Below are 17,732 nucleotides of genomic sequence, written 5' to 3'. Positions count from 1 at the left end.
GTGACTTACCTATCTTTATTTTTGTCTTTTTGTTTCAGATCACAGATTCTGCTCACCTTCCAGTCCACACACCAACAATAAAGAGAAAGGAATGTCATAGTAGAATCCTCTTTCCAACTAAGGTACTTGATTTAGTTATGAATTTAGCAAGTCTTTTTGAAAAATGACAAGTTGGTTTTGGTCTCTAACCTACCCCTTACTTTCCCTTCTTTTCCCTTCCTTCTTTCCTTCTTATTTTCCTTGGAGACTTCTGGTTAAACATAGCAGATTCAAAAATACATACTTTTTTTTTTTTTTTTTTTTTGCTTTCTAATGAAACTTACCAATCCAACCAAAGAGAAAGAAAAAGTAGACAAATAAGTCAATGTAATTTTGGAAGATGGAAGAACCTGAGTGAGAGGTTAGGAGGGCTGAAAAATCTGAATGTCAAGGGCTTAGAAAGGTCTTGCTAAGTCACAAGATAATTAAGATTTTGCACACCTAGAAGCATTCAGGAACTAGAGACACCAGATTCTTCAGGAGGCAGGGGTGACTTGCAGTGCTGAAGAGAGGAATAGATTGATCATCTGAGAAAGAGCAAGTAGCCCCTGTACACACACCACCCACGGCACACGGCAGGGAGTGCAAGTCTGTCCCCATCACAGATTAGGAAACAGACACAAGGAAGGTGAGAAAACTGGCCAACTAATGTTTAGGAAAACCAGATTTTGTTATAATTTTGTTATACATATTGCTATTTTATGACAATAATTTCAGGTCAGAAAGACATGATACAGAAATGGAAAATCTATAGTGGGTTGTCAACTTGATAATTCTGTGAAAACATTTACAATTTTAGTTCTTGGGGTTTCAGTGAGAAATTTCAGGGTGCCTTCTGTCCTGAAGGTATAATAGGTCTTGCTTAACTTAATAGGAGTGTCCCATCTCCTGGAGCATATTTTTTTTTAATTGATAGTAGAAAATGGAACACATAATTTGCTGTAGAGATAAAATTTTGAAATTACTCTTTCTTCTAAAGGTTTTAAAACCCATCTTATTTTTGCTACCCCTCCCCGATAAAAATATGTATACATAGGCAATTTTGACTCTATTTGTTATAAAGGAATGATTTGAAGAATTTGTCAGTCTAGAATTTTTTAAATTTTCAGCGCATATCAGCTCAAATAGAAGTCAGGCTTTATTGCTACTACTTCCAAGTAGTAACAATGTACGTTTGATCACCACTTAAATAGTTCTCTTTCTTCTTCTCCTCCTCCGCACCCCTTTTCTCTTCTTGGTATTTTTTTAAATCAGAATTTTCCAATTATGAAGTACTTAGGGGCGAGAATCTTAAATGCTGGTGAGAAAAGGGAACACTGCTTTTCTTTGTGTGGGGCAGGAGGGGTTGAAGGAATCACCAGAATCACCTGTTCAAAGTTGTTTAACAATGTGCATTTGGTCTCTTTGTTTTATAGCATAAGGCCCACCGGTTTTTCCTCACATCCTTTACTGCTCCCACCAAGTGTCATCAGTGCACATCTCTGATGGTGGGTTTGATAAGACAAGGCTGCACCTGTGACGGTGAGATCTGAGAGAGGAATACATGGAGTCAGACTCCTAATACTTGTATCTAAGTGTTTCAGCCAACTCAGCGCCATAGCAAAGTACAGAGACTGGGTGATTTCCAAACACAGTCATATGGTCCTCACTGGCTGGAAGTCTCAGACCAGAATGTCAGTATGACCCAGTTCTGGGGAGGCCTTCTTGCAGGCTGCTGACGGCTGCCTGCTTGCTGTGTCTTCAACTGGTGGAGGAGACAAGGAGTTCTTTTTTTTTTTAACTTTTTATTTTTACTTTATTTTACTTTATAATACTGTATTGGTTTTGCCATACATTGACATGAATCCACCACGGGTGTACATGCGATCCCAAACATGAACCCCCCTTCCACCTCCCTCCCCACAACATCCCTCCGGGTCATCCCCGTGCACCAGCCCCAAGCATGCTGTATCCTGCATCGGACATAGACTGGTGATTTGATTCTTACATGATAGTATACATGTTTCAATGCCATTCTCCCAAATCATCCCACCCTCTCCCTCTCCCTCAGAGTCCAAAAGTCCACTATACACATCTGTGTCTTTTTTGCTGTCTTGCATACAGGGTCATCATTGCCATCTTTCTAAATTCCATATATATGTGTTAGTATACTGTATTGGTGTTTTTCTTTCTGGCTTACTTCACTCTGTATAATCGGCTCCAGTTTCATCCATCTCATCAGAACTGATTCAAATGTATTCTTTTTAATAGCTGAGTAATACTCCATTGTGTATATGTACCACAGCTTTCTTATCCATTCATCTGCTGATGGACATCTAGGTTGTTTCCATGTCCTGGCTATTATAAACAGTGCTTCGATGAACATTGGGGTACATGTGAGACAAGGAGTTCTGTGCGGTCTTTTTTGTAACGGCGCTGATCCCATTCTTGAGGGCTCCACTCCCATGTCCTCATATGGACCCCATCTCCAAACACCATCACATGGGGATTACGATTTTGATATATCATTTATGAAGGAACACAACATTCAGTCAGAAATTTCATTCTCTTTGAATTGTGGAAGCACGACAGTGAACTGATCACATTACTAAAAATCCCTCTGAATCTATTTCATATGGGGGCTTCTGAAGAGACCTCTGCACTGTGCAGCTCCAAACAGCCTCATCCCCTCACAGCCCACGTGAAAGCACCCCAGGGAGGTGTGCTGTGTAGTCTTCAGGCAGGGCCACAGTTATTAGGAAAATGTGTTTAGATACATTTTGTTGTTTATAGCAATAGTAGAGTGTGAGGACCACATTCACCAGCATATATGACAGGAAAATAGAATGCTAGCCTTGAGTTGTAATCCTTTTATTTTACTCATTGAATTTATTATGACATCATTGAAAGAAAGAAATATAGTTTTGGAAGTATCAAACAGTATCTCACAGTACCGCACTGACACCTCATACCTCATCCTAGGAAACAGACTCTGTGTTAATAGCCAGTCTCTCGAGTGCCCACTCAGGAACACATGGTGCAGAGTAAGACAGCTTTCCTGTCCTCAGCACTATGACAATCAGAGGTGCCTTAACCATAAATGCACCCCAGCGTATTAAACAAAGTGGGACTTTACATGGGGAATTCTGTGCCCATGCAATCCTCCCAGGGCAGCAGAGGCAGCTTCTGACCTGAGCTCCCAGAGCATTTCCTGCTGCCAGCATCTCTCAGTCTCTGCTGAGCCTGGAACAGCTCCCACCAGTGTCACAGGAAGATGGTGAATCTGGAAGATGCCACTACCACTGCAGCCCTCAAAACCTGCAACGTCTGCCAGCGTCAAGAAACACCCTGCTGCTGCGGAGTTAAGAGAGCTCCCATCAAATTCAGAAGCCATTCCTGCAGCTGTCACTCCCTGTCAGTATCCAAGCCAATAAAATCAACGTGCTGCATTTTACAGCTCTCCTCAGTTCAGTTCAGTCGCTCAGCGTGTCTGACTCTTTGCGACCCCATGAATTGCAGCACGCCAGGCCTCCCTATCCTAGCTTGACTCAATTCAGTCTCACAGGTTATCTTACCAGCAGAACTTATGTCAGGTCCAAAACTTAGTTCCAAGGGAGTCTGGGACAGGTAGTTTTTTAGCATTTTGATCTCTAGGATAGAGTAGACGGAAATGCAGTGGGGGTTGAGGGAATCAACCCATTTTACCTGCTACAATCATATCTCTCTATTTCCTTCAAAAAGCATGTGGGTTCTCATGTCACACAGCCTGTGTAGAAAAAGCTCCAGGAGCTTGTCCAGTGCCTTTTCATCAGAAGAAAGGTGCCTTCTGTCTAGACCCACAGAAAGGCTTGGGAACAGCATATGAAGGCCATGTCTGGGTAAGTGGCAATGTTCTGGGTTCCCATGAACTCTTGAAGAGTTTATTAATCACTTTTCAAAATGCATGTACAATATTTGTCAGAAGTATTTATGATATGTTATACAGTATTAATTATATTAAATTGAAAATATTTTTTGCATCCTAAGAACATGATTTCAAAACTAAGTGTAGCTGCTCCCAATAGGATATTTTCAAATTTCCCAAAGTTTTCTGTTGAGACATTACCTTGCAATGAACAAATGCTAAAATCTGTCCTAATGATGTAACTTTGATTTCCAGTCAGCAATAATAACTTATGAGATTAAAAGTGAAAAAAAAATCTTCCTGAGAAATATTTAAAATCTGAAGTGATTTTGGAGTTACCAAATTTGAATTTAATGTTACCTTAGAGGCAAAGCTGTGACTATTTGAATGAATTGCTTGTGTTTATTGAAATAGAATTAATATATTTTTCACACACATGAATTATTCAGTAATCAAAAGAATTGCCTTGCTTTTAAATTTCAATCATGTTATGTTGTTGGGTTCCAATCTTTTAACAAGAAAAGTGTTTGTAACACACTTGTATTGTTTTAATTTTGTATGTCATAATTGTGTAGTGTTTGATGTTTCAGCTTGGACTGCTTTTATTTGTTTCTTGAAAAATAAAAACTAAAGATTCCAAAGAAAGCAGGCAGGAAAAGAGGATGGCAGAGGGCATTGGCCGTAGTTTGTGACTTCAAACTCTTCCTATATGATATGAACGAAGAAGACTCAAAACCCAGTGTTGTAGTGAGTCAAGTGATTGACATGAGGTAAGCTTTGAAAGGGAGAATGTTTTTATCAAAACAAGATCTGGAATAAAAGTGGTTTCTGATATTCTTTTAAGTAGTGTTGTCACAACTTAAGTTCCCAATTTTCACCATTGCCGTGAGGACTTGAAAAAAGATTTTTGCCTAAAGTTTGCATCATTACCTCTTAGATGTGGATTATAACTGCGTAATATTTGTAAGAGTTTGGTTGTTTTTTTTTTTTTTTTTAGTCAGAAGTTTATTTTCTTATTATGTTTGCATGTGTTTATAGCAGGGCCTCCCTGTTAGCTCAGCAGTAAAGAATCTGCCTGCAATGCAGGAGCTGCGGGTTTGATCTCTGTGTCAGGAAGATCCCCTGGAGGAGGGCATGGCAACCCACTCCAGTATTCTTATCTGCAGAATCCCATGAACAGAGGAGCTTGGTGGGCTGCAGTCCACGGGGTCACAAAGAGTCAGACATGACTGAAGTGACTTAGCACAGAACAGCACATGTGTATAGCAGGAAAGGAAATACAATCTCAAAACCAAAAGTTCTTTACATTGAGATATTATTTATGTATTTTAAAATTCACCATTTAAAAACGTGCAATCCACTGGTTTTTAGTATATCACAAGCTTGTAAAACCATCACCATAAACTAATTTTAGATTTTCATCACATCAAAAAAAAAAAAAAGCCCTTATTAATTAGCAGTGGCTCTCTACATTCACCACTGCCCCCAGCCCCATTAATCTGTTTCTATCTCTATGGATTTGCCTATTTAAAATTTTTATATAATTGAAATCATAAAATATGTGGAATTTTGTGACTGGCTACTTTCACTAAGCATAATTTTTCAAGACTCACCCATGGAGCATCTATCAGTACTTCATTTTTCATGGCTGATGCCCTTTGTCAGGTTGAGAAACTGGCCTTCTCTTCCTGGTTTGTTGAGTCTTTTTATCTGGAAAGGTGTTGTTGGATATTGACATGGTTTTTCAGGTCTCTTGAGATCATTGTTGTTTTTCCCTTAACTCCCATAATTTATTACATTATTTTTTTAATTTATTTTTTAATTGGAGGAAAATTGCTTAACAAAGTTGTGTTGATGTATGACAACATAAATCAACCATAATTATATATATATACCTTCCCTCTTGAGCCTCCTTCTTCCCTGCCCCCACCAATCCCACCCCTCTAGGTTGTCATAGAGCACCAGACTGGGTTTCCTGTGTTACATAGCAACTTCTCACCAGTTACCTATGTTACACACAGTAGTGTATATATGTTGACACTACTTCCTCCATTCATCCCACTCTGTCCCCACGGTGTCCACAAGTCCATTTTCTACATCTGTGTCTCCATTCAGTTCAGTTCAGTTCAGTTGCCCAGTCGTGTCTGATTCTTTGAGACCCCATGAACTGCAGCACGCCAGGCCTCCCTGTCCATCACCAGCTCCCGGAGTTCACTCAGACTCACGTCCATCAAGTCAGTGGTGCCATCCAGCCATATTATCCTCTGTCGTCCCCTTCTCCTCCTGTTCCTAATCCCTCCCAGCATCAGAGTCTTTTCCAATGAGTCAACTCTTCGCATGAGGTGGCCAAAGTATTGGAGTTTCAGCTTCAGCATCAGTCCTTTCAAAGAACACCCAGGACTGATCTCCTTTAGGATGGACTGGTTGGATCTCCTTGCAGTCCAAGGGACTCTCAAGAGTCTTCTCCAACACCACAGTTCAAAAGCATCAATTCTTTGGCACTCAGCTTTCTTCACAGTCCAGCTCTCACATCCCTACATGACCACTGGAAAAACCATAGCCTTGACTAGACGGACCTTAGTCAGCAAAGTAATGTCTCTGCTTTTGAATATGCTATCTAGGTTGGTCATAACTTTCCTTCCAAGGAGTAAACATCTTTTAATCTCATGGCTGCAATCACCATCTGCAGTGATTCAGTTCAGTTCAGTTCAGTTCAGTCGCTCAGTCGTGTCCGACTCTTTGCAACCCCATGAATCACAGCACGCCAGGCCTCCCTGTCCATCACCAGCTCCCAGAGTTCACTCAGACTGACATCCATCGAGTCAGTGATGCCATCCAGCCATCTCATCCTCTGTTGTCCCCTTCTCCTCCTGCCCCCAATCCCTCCCAGCATCAGTCTTTTCCAGTGAGTCAACTCTTTGCATGAAGTGGCCAAAGTACTGGAGTTTCAGCTAGCATCATTCCTTCCAAAGAAATCCCAGGGCTGATCTCCTTCAGAATGGACTGGTTGGATCTCCTTGCAGTCCGAGGGACTCTCAAGAGTCTTATCCAACACCACAGTTCAAAAGCATCAATTCTTTGGTGCTCAACCTTCTTCACAGTCCAACTCTCACATCCATAGATGACTACTGGAAAAACCATAGCCTTGACTAGATGGACCTTAGTTGGAAAGTAATGTCTCTGCTTTTGAAAATGCTATCTAGGTTGGTCATAACTTTTCTTCCAAGGAGTAAGCGTCTTTTAATTTCACTGCTGCAGTCACCATCTGCAGTGATTTTTGTTATGGCCAGGGTCTGAGTCCCCAAAACGGGAAGAATAAGAAGTCCACAGCAATGCAAAAGCATGAAGGGGTTTTATTTCTAGCTCGAGCTAGGGCTCCCGCCACATCCAACACAGTGGAGTGGAGCAAGGAGCCCCGAGTCCAGATTTACAGCAGTATTTATAGGTTTTAGAACAGAGAGTTGGCAAGGGCTGATTGGCTGCAGGAGTTTCCTAGTATTTACTAATTGGCTAATCTTTATTGGCTGCAGGGGTTTCCTGGTATTTACTAATTGGCTATTGGCTGCAGGGGGATGTCTTTTATGTCCTGATAAACTCAAACCAGGTTACAGGGAGTATGCTGATTAGACAAGTCCTGGCATCCGCGGGGATGACCTCACTGGGCAATGACTCAGCCTTTCCCATGAGTCCTACCTTTGTCCCTGAAGCCTATCATGGCGTTTGTTAGGTCCCAACATTCCCCCCTGTCCTTTGATCATGGAGAGGAATCCTCCTCTTCATTCTGAGACATTTCCTGATATTGTTGTCTCAGCATCATCACTTGAACTGTACTGATATGTTCTTTTTACAAAGGTCCAAGGTCGAAGAATAAATCTGGCCACCAAGTATTGGGGGGATTCCAGTAGTCGAATTGAGTACCTCATGGGTTAGTCCATTATGAAGCATCCAGATGATCTTAGCAGGTTGATGTGGATTAGCACCAGCAGTTCCGGAGTGGAGAAGGAGGGCCACCAACAGGAGAGTCAGGGGGATTCGTCTGGGGCCAGCTGGTGGACAAGCTTCATTTTTAAGGGGTTGGTGGGATGCAGCGTCGCCTTCCATTCTTTTTGGGCCTTTTCTTGTTCCTCTGGGGTGGCATGACGCACATGGTTGCAGTGCACCCAGGGTCCAATTCCGTCCACCTTTAGGGCAGTGGGGGTGGTAAGGAGAACAACATAGGGGCCCTTCCATCTTGGCTCTAAGGTTTTTGACTGGTGTCTCTGAACCCAGACCCAATCTCCCAGGCCCATATCATGGGACGGGATCATTCCTTTACTCTGGCCCTCATGAACTTCTCGTATCAGTGACCAGATACGTTTATGCACTTGACTTAAAGCCAGCATCTCTTGTTGGAACGTGCGTAGCAAGAGAGATGGTTTAGTCTTTCCCTCAAACACTGAACAAATGGGGGGTGGACTTCCATATACAATTTCAAAGGGAGTCAAACCTAGTTTATAGGGGGTATTGCGCTCCTGAAAAAGTGCAAAGGGAAGGAGGGTTACCCAGTCCCCACCAGTCTCTATTGCCAGCTTTGTTAAAGTTTCTTTTAGGGTCCGATTCATTCTTTCTACTTGTCCTGAGCTCTGGGGACTGTACTCGCAATGTAGCTTCCATTTGGTCCCCAGGGCTGAGACCAGTCCTTTAACAATTTTGCTCACAAATGCAGGTCCATTATCAGAGCCAATAGATGCCAGCAGCCCAAACCTAGGTATTATCTCTTCTAGGAGCTTCTTAGCCACTATTATTGTGTCTCCTTTTTAGTGGGGTAAGCTTCTACCCACCCAGAAAATGTATCAACCAAAACTAACAGGTAACGATAGTCATACTTGCCTGGCCTCACCTCTGTAAAACCTATCTCCCAATGCTGTCTGGCCTTTCCCCCTGGTATCTTACACCCATGTGCTGTCCTTTTCCCGGTCTCATCATCTGACAGGCCTTGCAGGTGCAGACTATGTCCTGTATGGTTTTCTTTTGTCGGGGAAACCGCAGCTGCGCTGCTTGTAGAAGCGTCAAAGTCTTTTTCTCTCCCAAATGGGTGGTTTGATGTAAATGGGTACAGAGATGTCTGCCCAGGTCAGCAGGAAGCAACAGGTTGTCATCCTGGTCCTGATATCATCCGTCCTTGCTCGCAGGGTGGTTGGTGTTATCCTGCATCCAGCTTAAATCGGAGGGGGAGTATATGGGGCTTGGGGGGAGAATCCCCATCCCTGGCGGTGGTAATCCTACAGCCAGCAGATGAGCTTGGCAGTATCCAGCAGCCACCTCGCGGGCTGCTACATCGGCAGCACGGTTGCCTCAGGCCCTGGCATCTTCTTTCTGGTGTCCTGGGACATGTACTATGGATACCGCCCAGGGCAAGTGGACTGCTGCCAAGAGTCTGCGTATTTCAGGTAGGTTCTTAATCTCTTTCCCCTCTGCCGTCAAGAACCCCCGTTCTTTATATATAGGGCCTTGAATATGCGCGGTGCCAAATGCATATCGGCTGTCAGTGTAAATGGTGATCTTTTCTCTTTTCACCCTCTCTAGTGCTTGTATCACAGCTATCCATTCTGCTTTTTGGGCGGATGTTCCAGGGGCAAAGCCTCGGCCCAGATGACCCTCCCAGTGTCATCTACTATGGCTGCCCCCACTTTTCTCTGCCCATCCTTTATATAACTGCTCCCATCTGTGAACCATATCAGGTCACTGTCCTTTAATAGTATGTCACTGAGGTCTCTACGTATGGCGGTTACCTCAGCCAATACTTCAACACAGTCATGGAGAGGCCCATCCTCCTCCGGGATGGGCAAGAGAGTAGCAGGATTTAGAAAACAAGGTTTCTGAAAGTGTATCCGGGGAGCATCTAACAACAGGGCTTGGTAATGGGTTAAGCGAGCGTTAGAAATCCACTTACCCAGTGGCTGTTTGAGGATTCCCTCTATGGCATGGGGAGTGTAGACCAGGAGGCGCTGTCCATAAGTCAACCTGTCAGCATCATGGACAAGGAGAGCAGCGGCCGTGATGATACAGAGACAGGGTGGCCATTCAGCAGCTACCGGGTCCAACCATTTAGAGAGGTATGCCACAGGCCGCCTCCAAGGTCCCCATTGCTGTGTCAGGACTCCCTTTCCCACTCCCTGCTTTTCATCCACAGTTGAAATGGCTTAGCCGGGTCAGGGAGAGCTAGGGCTGGGGCTTCTAGCAATGCCTGCTGGAGTTCCTGAAACGCCCGCCTCATTGGCTCAGTTCAAGTCCAGTTCTTATTTTCTCTACTTCTTTCATATAGAGGCCGGGCCTTTTCAGCAAACCCCAGGATCCATAGCCTGCAGTACCCAACAGTCCCTAAGAACTCCCTCACTTGCCGAAGAGTCATTGGCTCGGGGATCTGTAAAATAGTCTCTTTCATAGCCTGAGTCAACCATCTTTGCTCCTGTTTTATTTTGTACCCCAAGTAAACGACTTCCTGTTTAGCAGTTTGGGCCTTCTTTGCACTCGCCTGGTACCCCAATGTCCCCAAAGTCTGAAGGAGGTCGCCTGTGGCCTCTAGGCATACCTCCTTGGTAGTAGCGGCCAGCATGAGGTCATCTACATACTGCAATGGGACACCGTGGGGGTGGCTAGTCCGGTACTCACAGAGGTCCTCGCCTAGAGCCTCGTTGAACAACGTCGGCGAGTTTTTAAATCCCTGTGGAAGGCGAGTCCAGGTCAGCTGTCCTACAGTTTGACTGTCTTCGTCAGTCCATTCGAATGCGAAGATCTCTTGGCTCTGGGGGGCCAGAGGCAAAGTGAAAAAGGTGTCTTTTAAGTCCAAGATTGTATACCAGATGTAGTCTGGTGGCAAGCCGCTCAGGAGGGTGTATGGGTTAGGGACAGTGGGATGAATGTCACCCGTTTGTTGACTTCACGAAGATCTTGGATGGGTCTAAAGTCCGTTCTCCCAGGCTTTTTCACAGGCAGCAGGGGAGTATTCCATGGGGACCGGCACTTTTTAAGAATCCCTACCTTCAGGAGGCGCTGTATGTGTGGCGTGATTCCTTGCCGGGCCTCCTGACTCATGGGGTACTGCTTTACCTTCACAGGGGTAGCATTTGCTTTTAATTCAACAATGATGGGAGGCCTTTGTTTTGCCAGTCCTACTCCTGCCGTCTCGGCCCAGGCCAGAGGGTATTTTTGGATCCATTGTAGCATAGCCGGGTCCACAGCTGCAGGGGGTTTTGGTGAATATAGTCTGTATTCATCTCTCAGTGCCAGGGATAAAACATGAGTTGGTTGTCCAAGCCCGTCTGTGACTGATATCCCTCCAGAGTCAAAGTGAATTTGCACATTGACTTTGGACAATAGGTCTCGTCCTAATAAAGGGGCCGGACACTCCGGGATCACCAGAAATGAGTGGGACACCCGTTGGGCTCCCAAGTCCACTTTTTGTTTAGTAGTCCAGTAATATCTTTTTGTCCCGGTGGCTCCCTGGACCAAGCTAGTCTTCTTGGACATTGGCCTGAATTTTTGATTGAGGACCGAGTATTGGGCTCCCGTATCCACCATGAAACTGACCGGTTTCCCCTCCACATTAATAGTTACCCAGGACTCGGGGAGGGGTGCTGAGCCCTGACCCCCCTAATCACTATCTTCTCCAGCATATAAAATGTGGGCACCCGAGGGAGACTCTTCTTTTCTTACAGTCCTTTTTTTCAGGTTTCTCTTGGGGCACTCATTTTTCCAGTGCCCTTGCTCTTTGCAATAGGCACACTGGTCTCTCTTTAGGGTCAGTCTAGCTGGTTTTTCCCTTCCTTTCGGCTGGGTGTCTTGAGTCTTCCGGGAATCAGGTCCCAGTCTTGTCCCCGCAAAGAAAATTTGAGCCAGCTCTTTCTGATTTCTTTGGTTTTCCTTAGCTCTAAATTCCCTTTCCTCCCATCTAATTCATTCCTCCTTCTCCTCAGGGGTCTCTCTGTTATTAAACACTTTCTCAGCTGCCCTCACTAGATCCTGTATTGACTGTTCTCCCAGCCTCTCTATCCTCTGTAACTTCCTCCTGATATCCAGAGCTGCCTGATTAACAAAGGCTAGCAAAACTGCTGCGTGTGACTCATCAGCCTGAGGGTCCTGGGCGTATACTGCCTGAAAGCCTCCATTAACCTCTCTAAAAAGGCTGCCGGGCTCTCATTTGGCTCCTGCCTTATCAAATTTACCTTAGACAAATTCGTTGGTTTCCTGGCGCCTGCCTGGAGGCCAGCCATCAGAGTCTGGCGGTACACTCGGAGATGCTCCCTACCTTCAGCGCGTTCAAAATCCCAGTTCGGTCGCATCAAAGGAAACCCCTCCTCAATTAGGTGGGGCTGCGTGGTGGGTCTTCCATCCACTCCTGGAACATGTTTTCATGCTTCTGATAGAATTCGCTCCCGTTCCTCCGTGGTGAAGAGCACCTGCAATAGCTGCTGACAATCATCCCAAGTAGGATAGTGAGTAAACAAGATAGAATCTAAGAGATCAATAAGACCTTGGGGTTTTTCGGAAAAAGAAGGGGTTTGAGTTTTCCAGTTATATAAATCACTCGTAGAAAACGGCCAGTACTGGTATGTTCGCTCCCCACCAGGATTTGCTGACCCCACCCAGACAGGGAATGCCAGAACTGTGGATGAAGGAGCCTCCCAGCTTCCGTCCTCAGACAAGTCTCTGCCCCTTGGAGTCCTTCCACGAGTTCCTTGGGCTGGCCCCCTTCCCATGGCGGAGCCGAGGGTTCTGGGTCCCTCCTTTGTTCTACGGACGACACCTGCAGTAACTGCGGGGGCAAGGGTGGCTGCATATATGGGGGAGGTGAGATCTCAGTGTCTAAGTCAATCAGGCTAGGATATAAAGAGGATTCCTGGAGTATTGGCTTCTTCTTCTGACTCTCCCGATATTCATGATCAGTCATTACAGACAAAGGGGTGGAAGAGCTTTGACCCATAATGACGGAGCTCATAACGAACACAAAAAAAAAAAAACAAAAATGGCGCCGGCACACAAAGAAAGGCGACAGACAGAAGACAAACAAATATCGGCCGAAAACACAGGACTAGGTCTATCCCGGCTTACTGTTGTCTTGCTTCCCAATGTCATCTCACCGAAGGGCGTCCACTGCCCACCAGATTCGGCGTCAGGAGAGATGTTCCTTCCCAATCCCTCACAGAACCAGCTGCCTTCCAGCACGAATGCTGGGCTCCGGTCTTATGCTGGCTGCCAGTTTCCTTCCAGCACACTCACTGGGCCTCGGTCTTACACTGGCTAGGACAACTAATTCACCTCTGATTAGGCCTAACAAGAGCCAGCTGCCTTCCAGTGTGTATGCTGGGCCTCGGCCTTACGCTGGACTTAACCAGACTTAATACCGGTGTTCAGATATCTTTCCTCCTAGTGAGGAAACCCCTTCTACCGGGAAAGTGTTATTCTTCCCAGTTAAAGGGATCCCGGACGAGCCCCCAAATGTTATGCTCAGAGTCTGAGTCCCCAAAACTGAGAGAATAAGATGTCCACAGCAATGCAAAAGCATGAAGGGGTTTTATTTCTAGCTCGAGCTAGGGCTCCCGCCACATCCAACACAGTGGAGTGGAGCAAGGAGCCCCAAGCCCAGATTTACAGCAGTATTTATAGGTTTTAGAACAGAGAGTTGGCAAGGGCTGATTGGCTGCAGGAGTTTCCTAGTATTTACTAATTGGCTAATCTTTATTGGCTGCAGGGGTTTCCTGGTATTTACTAATTGGCTATTGGCTGCAGGGGGATGTCTTTTATGTCCTGATAAACTCAAACCAGGTTACAGGGAGTATGCTGATTAGACAAGTCCTGGCATCCGCGGGGATGACCTCACTGGGCAATGACTCAGCCTTTCCTGTGAGTCCTACCTTTGTCCCTGAAGCCTATCATGGCATTTGTTAGGTCCCAGCAATTTTGGAGCCACCAAAAATAAAGTCTTGTTTCCACTGTTTCCCCATCTACTTCCCATGAAGTGATGGGACCGGATGCCATGATCTTTGTTTTCTGAATGTTGAGCTTTAAGCCAACTTTTTCACTCTCCTCTTTTACTTTCATCAAGAGGCTTTTTAGTTTCTCTTCACTTTCTGCCATAAGGGTGGTGTCATCTGCATATCTGAGGTTATTGATATTTCTCCCGGCAATCTTGATTCCAGCTTATGTTTCCTCCAGTCCAGCGTTTCTCATGATGTACTCTGCATATAAGTTAAATAAGCAGGGTGAGAATATATAGCCTTGACGTACTCCTTTCCCTATTTCTCCCAGCAATCTTGATTCCAGCTTGTGCTTCTTCTAGCCCAGCATTTCTCCATTGGTTCCCTGCAAATAGGTTGATCAATACCATATTTCTAGATTCCATATATATGTGGTATTTGTTGTTTTCAGTCACTAAGTCATGTCCACCTCTTTGCGACTCTACGGACTGCAGCATGTCAGGCTTTCCTCTCCTTCACTATCTCTTGGAGTCTGCTCAAACTCCTGTCTATTGAGTTGGTGATGCCATCCAACCATCTCATCCTCTGTTGCCCCCTTCATTTTTGGCCCAGCTTCTTCATTCTTTCTGGAGCTATTTCTCTGCTCTTCCCTAGTAGCATATTGGACACCAACCGACGTGGCGGCTAGATCTCCCGGTGTCATATCTTTTACATTTTCATACTGTTAATGGGATTTTTTTTTTTTCCAGGTCATAATGGGACATGAATGACTTAACAATATAAAATAATTATGTACAATTTAGGGGGTTGAGCAGAGTCATGTGCTAAGTGGAAGTGCATACATGCACATGTTTTCATCCACACAGCCAGTCTATGTCTTTTGTAGTACATTTAATCCATTTGCATTTCAGGTAACTGTCGATATGTATGATCCTATTACCATTTTCCTAATTGTTTTGGATTTATTTTCTGTAGGTCTTTTCTTTTTCTTGGGTTTCTTGCCTAGAGAAGTTCCTTTAGCATTTGCTGTAAAGCTGGTTTGTTGGTGCAGAATTCTCTTAACTTTTGCTTGTCTGGAAAGCTTTTGATTTCTCCATCAAGTCAGAAAGAGAGTCTTGCTGGGTAGAGTACTCCTGGTTGTAGTTTCTTCCCTTTCATCACTTTAAATATATTGTTCCATTCCCTTCTGCCTTGCAGCTTCTGTTGAGAAATCAGCTGATTACCTGATGGGAGCTTCCTTGTATGTTATTTGTTGTTTTCCCATGTTGCTTTCGATACTTTATCTTTGTCTGTAATTTTTGTCAGTTTGATTACTGTGTGTCTTGGTGTTTCCCTCTTTGGGTTTATCCTGCCTGGGACTCTCTGTGCTTCCTAAACTTGACTGACTATTTCTTTTCCCATGTTAGGGAAGTTTTCAGCTATTTTCAAGTATTTTCTCAGGTCTTTTCTCTTTCTCTTCTCCTTCTGAGATTCCTATAATGTGAATGTTGGTGCATTTAATGTTGTCCCAGAAGTCTCAGACTGTCTTCATTTCTTTTCATTCTGTTTTCTATATTCTGTTCTGTGCCAGTGATTTCCACCATTCTGTCTTCCAAGTCATTTATCCCTTCTTCTGCCTCAGTAATTCTGCTATTGATTCCTTCTAGTAGCCTCTCTGTTTGTTCTTCAGTTCCTGTAGGTCTTTGGTAAACACTTCTTGCATCCTCTCCATTGTTTTCCTGAGATCCTGGATCATCTTCACTATCCTTATTCTGAATTCTTTTTCTGGAAGTTTACCTATCTCCACTTCATTTAGCTGTTTTCTGGGGTTTTATCTTGTCCCTTCATCTAGGACATAAATTTCTCCTTTTTCATCATGATTAATTTTCTGTAATATGATTTTTGTTTTAGCTGCTGTGGGACTATGCTTCTTCTTGCTTTTTCTGTCTGCTCTCCGATGGATGAGGCTAAGAGGCTTGTGTAAGCTTCTTGAAGGAGGGCCTGGCAGTGGGAAAAACTGAGTCTTGCTCTGGTGGGCAGAGCCTTGCTCAGTAAAACTGTAATCCAAATATCTGTTGATGGACGGGGTTGCACTCCCTCTCTGTTAGTTGTTTGGCCTGAGGTAACCCAGCCCTAGGCTCTAAGGTAGGGTTAAATCCAAGAGAGTTTGTGTCAAGGGGGACTTTCTCAGCCTGCTTCTGCCAGTGCCCCTGTCCCTGTGATGAGCCCTTGCCAACCCACGCCTCTGCAGGAGGCCCTCCAACACTAGCAGGTAGTTTTGGTTCAGTCTCTTGTAAGATCACTGCTCCTTTCCTCTGGGTCTTGATGCATGCAAGATTTTGTTTTTTCCCCTCCAAAACTGGAGTCTCTGTTTCCCCCAGTCCTGTGGAAACCCTATAGTCAAATCCACTGGCCTTCAAGGCCACATTCCCTAGGGATTCTCATCCCTGTATTGGATCCCAAGGCTGGGATGCCTGACGTGGGGTTCAGAACCTTCACAACAGTGGCAGAACTTCTTTTATACTATTGTTCTCCACTTTGTGGGTCACCTACCCAGAGGGTATGGGATTTGATTTTATCGTGATTGCACCCCACCTACTGTCTCGCTGTGGCCTCTTCTTTGTCTTTGGATATGAAGTATCATTTTTTTTGGTGGGTTCTAGTGTCCTCTTGCCGATGGTTGTTCAACAGCTAGTTGCAGTCTTGGTTCTCTCACAGGAGATGAATGCACATCCTTCTACTCTGTTATCTGAGCATGTCCCTTGTTCATGGGGTTCTTGAGGCAAAAATACTGAGGTGATCTGTCATTCCCTTCTTCAGTGATATATGCATTAATATATGATATTTGTTTTTCTCCTTCTGACTTACCTGTATAATAGGCTCTAGGTTCATCCATCTCACTAGAACTGATTCAAATTTGTTCATTTTTATGGCAGAGTAATATTCCATTGTATATACATACAACATCTTCTTTATCCATTCATCTATCAGTGGACATCTAGGCTGGTTCCATGTCTTAGCTATTGTAAATAGTGTTGCAATGAACACTGGGGTATATGTGTCTTTTAGAACTGTGGCTTCCTCAGGATATATAACTTTGGAGTATTTTTATTATTCTTTTTCTAGTTGTTTTACAAGTGTAGTTAGGTTGTTTACTTGATGGTTCTTTTGTTTCTTGAGGTAGGCTTGTATTACTATAAACTTCTCTCTTGGCCAGCTTTTACTGCATCTGATAGGTTTTGAGTTGTCACGTTTTCATTCTCATTTGCTCCCAGGTATTTTTTTTTTCCCCTCTTTGGGTTCTTTAGTGACATTTTCGTTCTTCAGAAGCATATGATTTAGCCTCCATGTGTTTGTGTTTTTTATAGTTTTTTTCCCTGAAATAAAATCTAATCTTATAGCATGTGGTCAGAAAGTATACTTGAAATAATTTCAATTTTTTTAAAATTTACCAATGCTTGATTTGTGATCTATCATTGAGAATGTTCCACATGCACTTTAGAAAAAAGTGAAATTTACTATTTTTGGATGGAATGCTCTGTAAATATCAATTAGGTACAAATGTCCCAATATATCATTCATTTTCTGTCTGGTTGATCTGTCCATTGGTGTGGATGGGGTGTTAAAGTCTCCCACGATTATTGCCAAATTAACTGCCAGTTTCCCTTAATAGTTGTTAGCATTTGCCTTACATATTGATTTGATGTGCTTCTATGTTGGGTGCATATACATTTATAAATGTTATAATTATTATATCTTCTTCTTGGATTGATCCCTTGATCATTATGTAGTGTCTTTTCTTGTCTAGTCTTTATTTAAAAATCTATTTTATCTGATAAAATAGAGCTTTGAAAAAGTTTCAAGTTTATGCATAA

At 43.9% G+C, this 17,732-nt stretch overlaps 1 protein-coding gene across 1 annotated transcript in view; it reads left to right on the top strand.

Moving 5' to 3' along the window:
* Positions 1–17,732, top strand: part of LOC128052869 (serine/threonine-protein kinase MRCK alpha-like) — a 68,014-nt gene that overhangs the window by 39,543 nt on the left and 10,739 nt on the right. The window contains exons 7-10 of the mRNA XM_052645431.1: positions 39–122; positions 1,455–1,560; positions 3,760–3,896; positions 4,556–4,692. Coding sequence (XP_052501391.1) covers positions 39–122; positions 1,455–1,560; positions 3,760–3,896; positions 4,556–4,692 — 464 coding nt within the window. The remainder of the gene's footprint in view (positions 1–38; positions 123–1,454; positions 1,561–3,759; positions 3,897–4,555; positions 4,693–17,732) is intronic.

The sequence above is a fragment of the Budorcas taxicolor genome, chromosome 8, assembly GCF_023091745.1.
Source record: "Budorcas taxicolor isolate Tak-1 chromosome 8, Takin1.1, whole genome shotgun sequence".
NCBI lineage: Eukaryota > Metazoa > Chordata > Mammalia > Artiodactyla > Bovidae > Budorcas > Budorcas taxicolor.
This window is presented reverse-complemented; position numbering and strand designations above follow the sequence as displayed.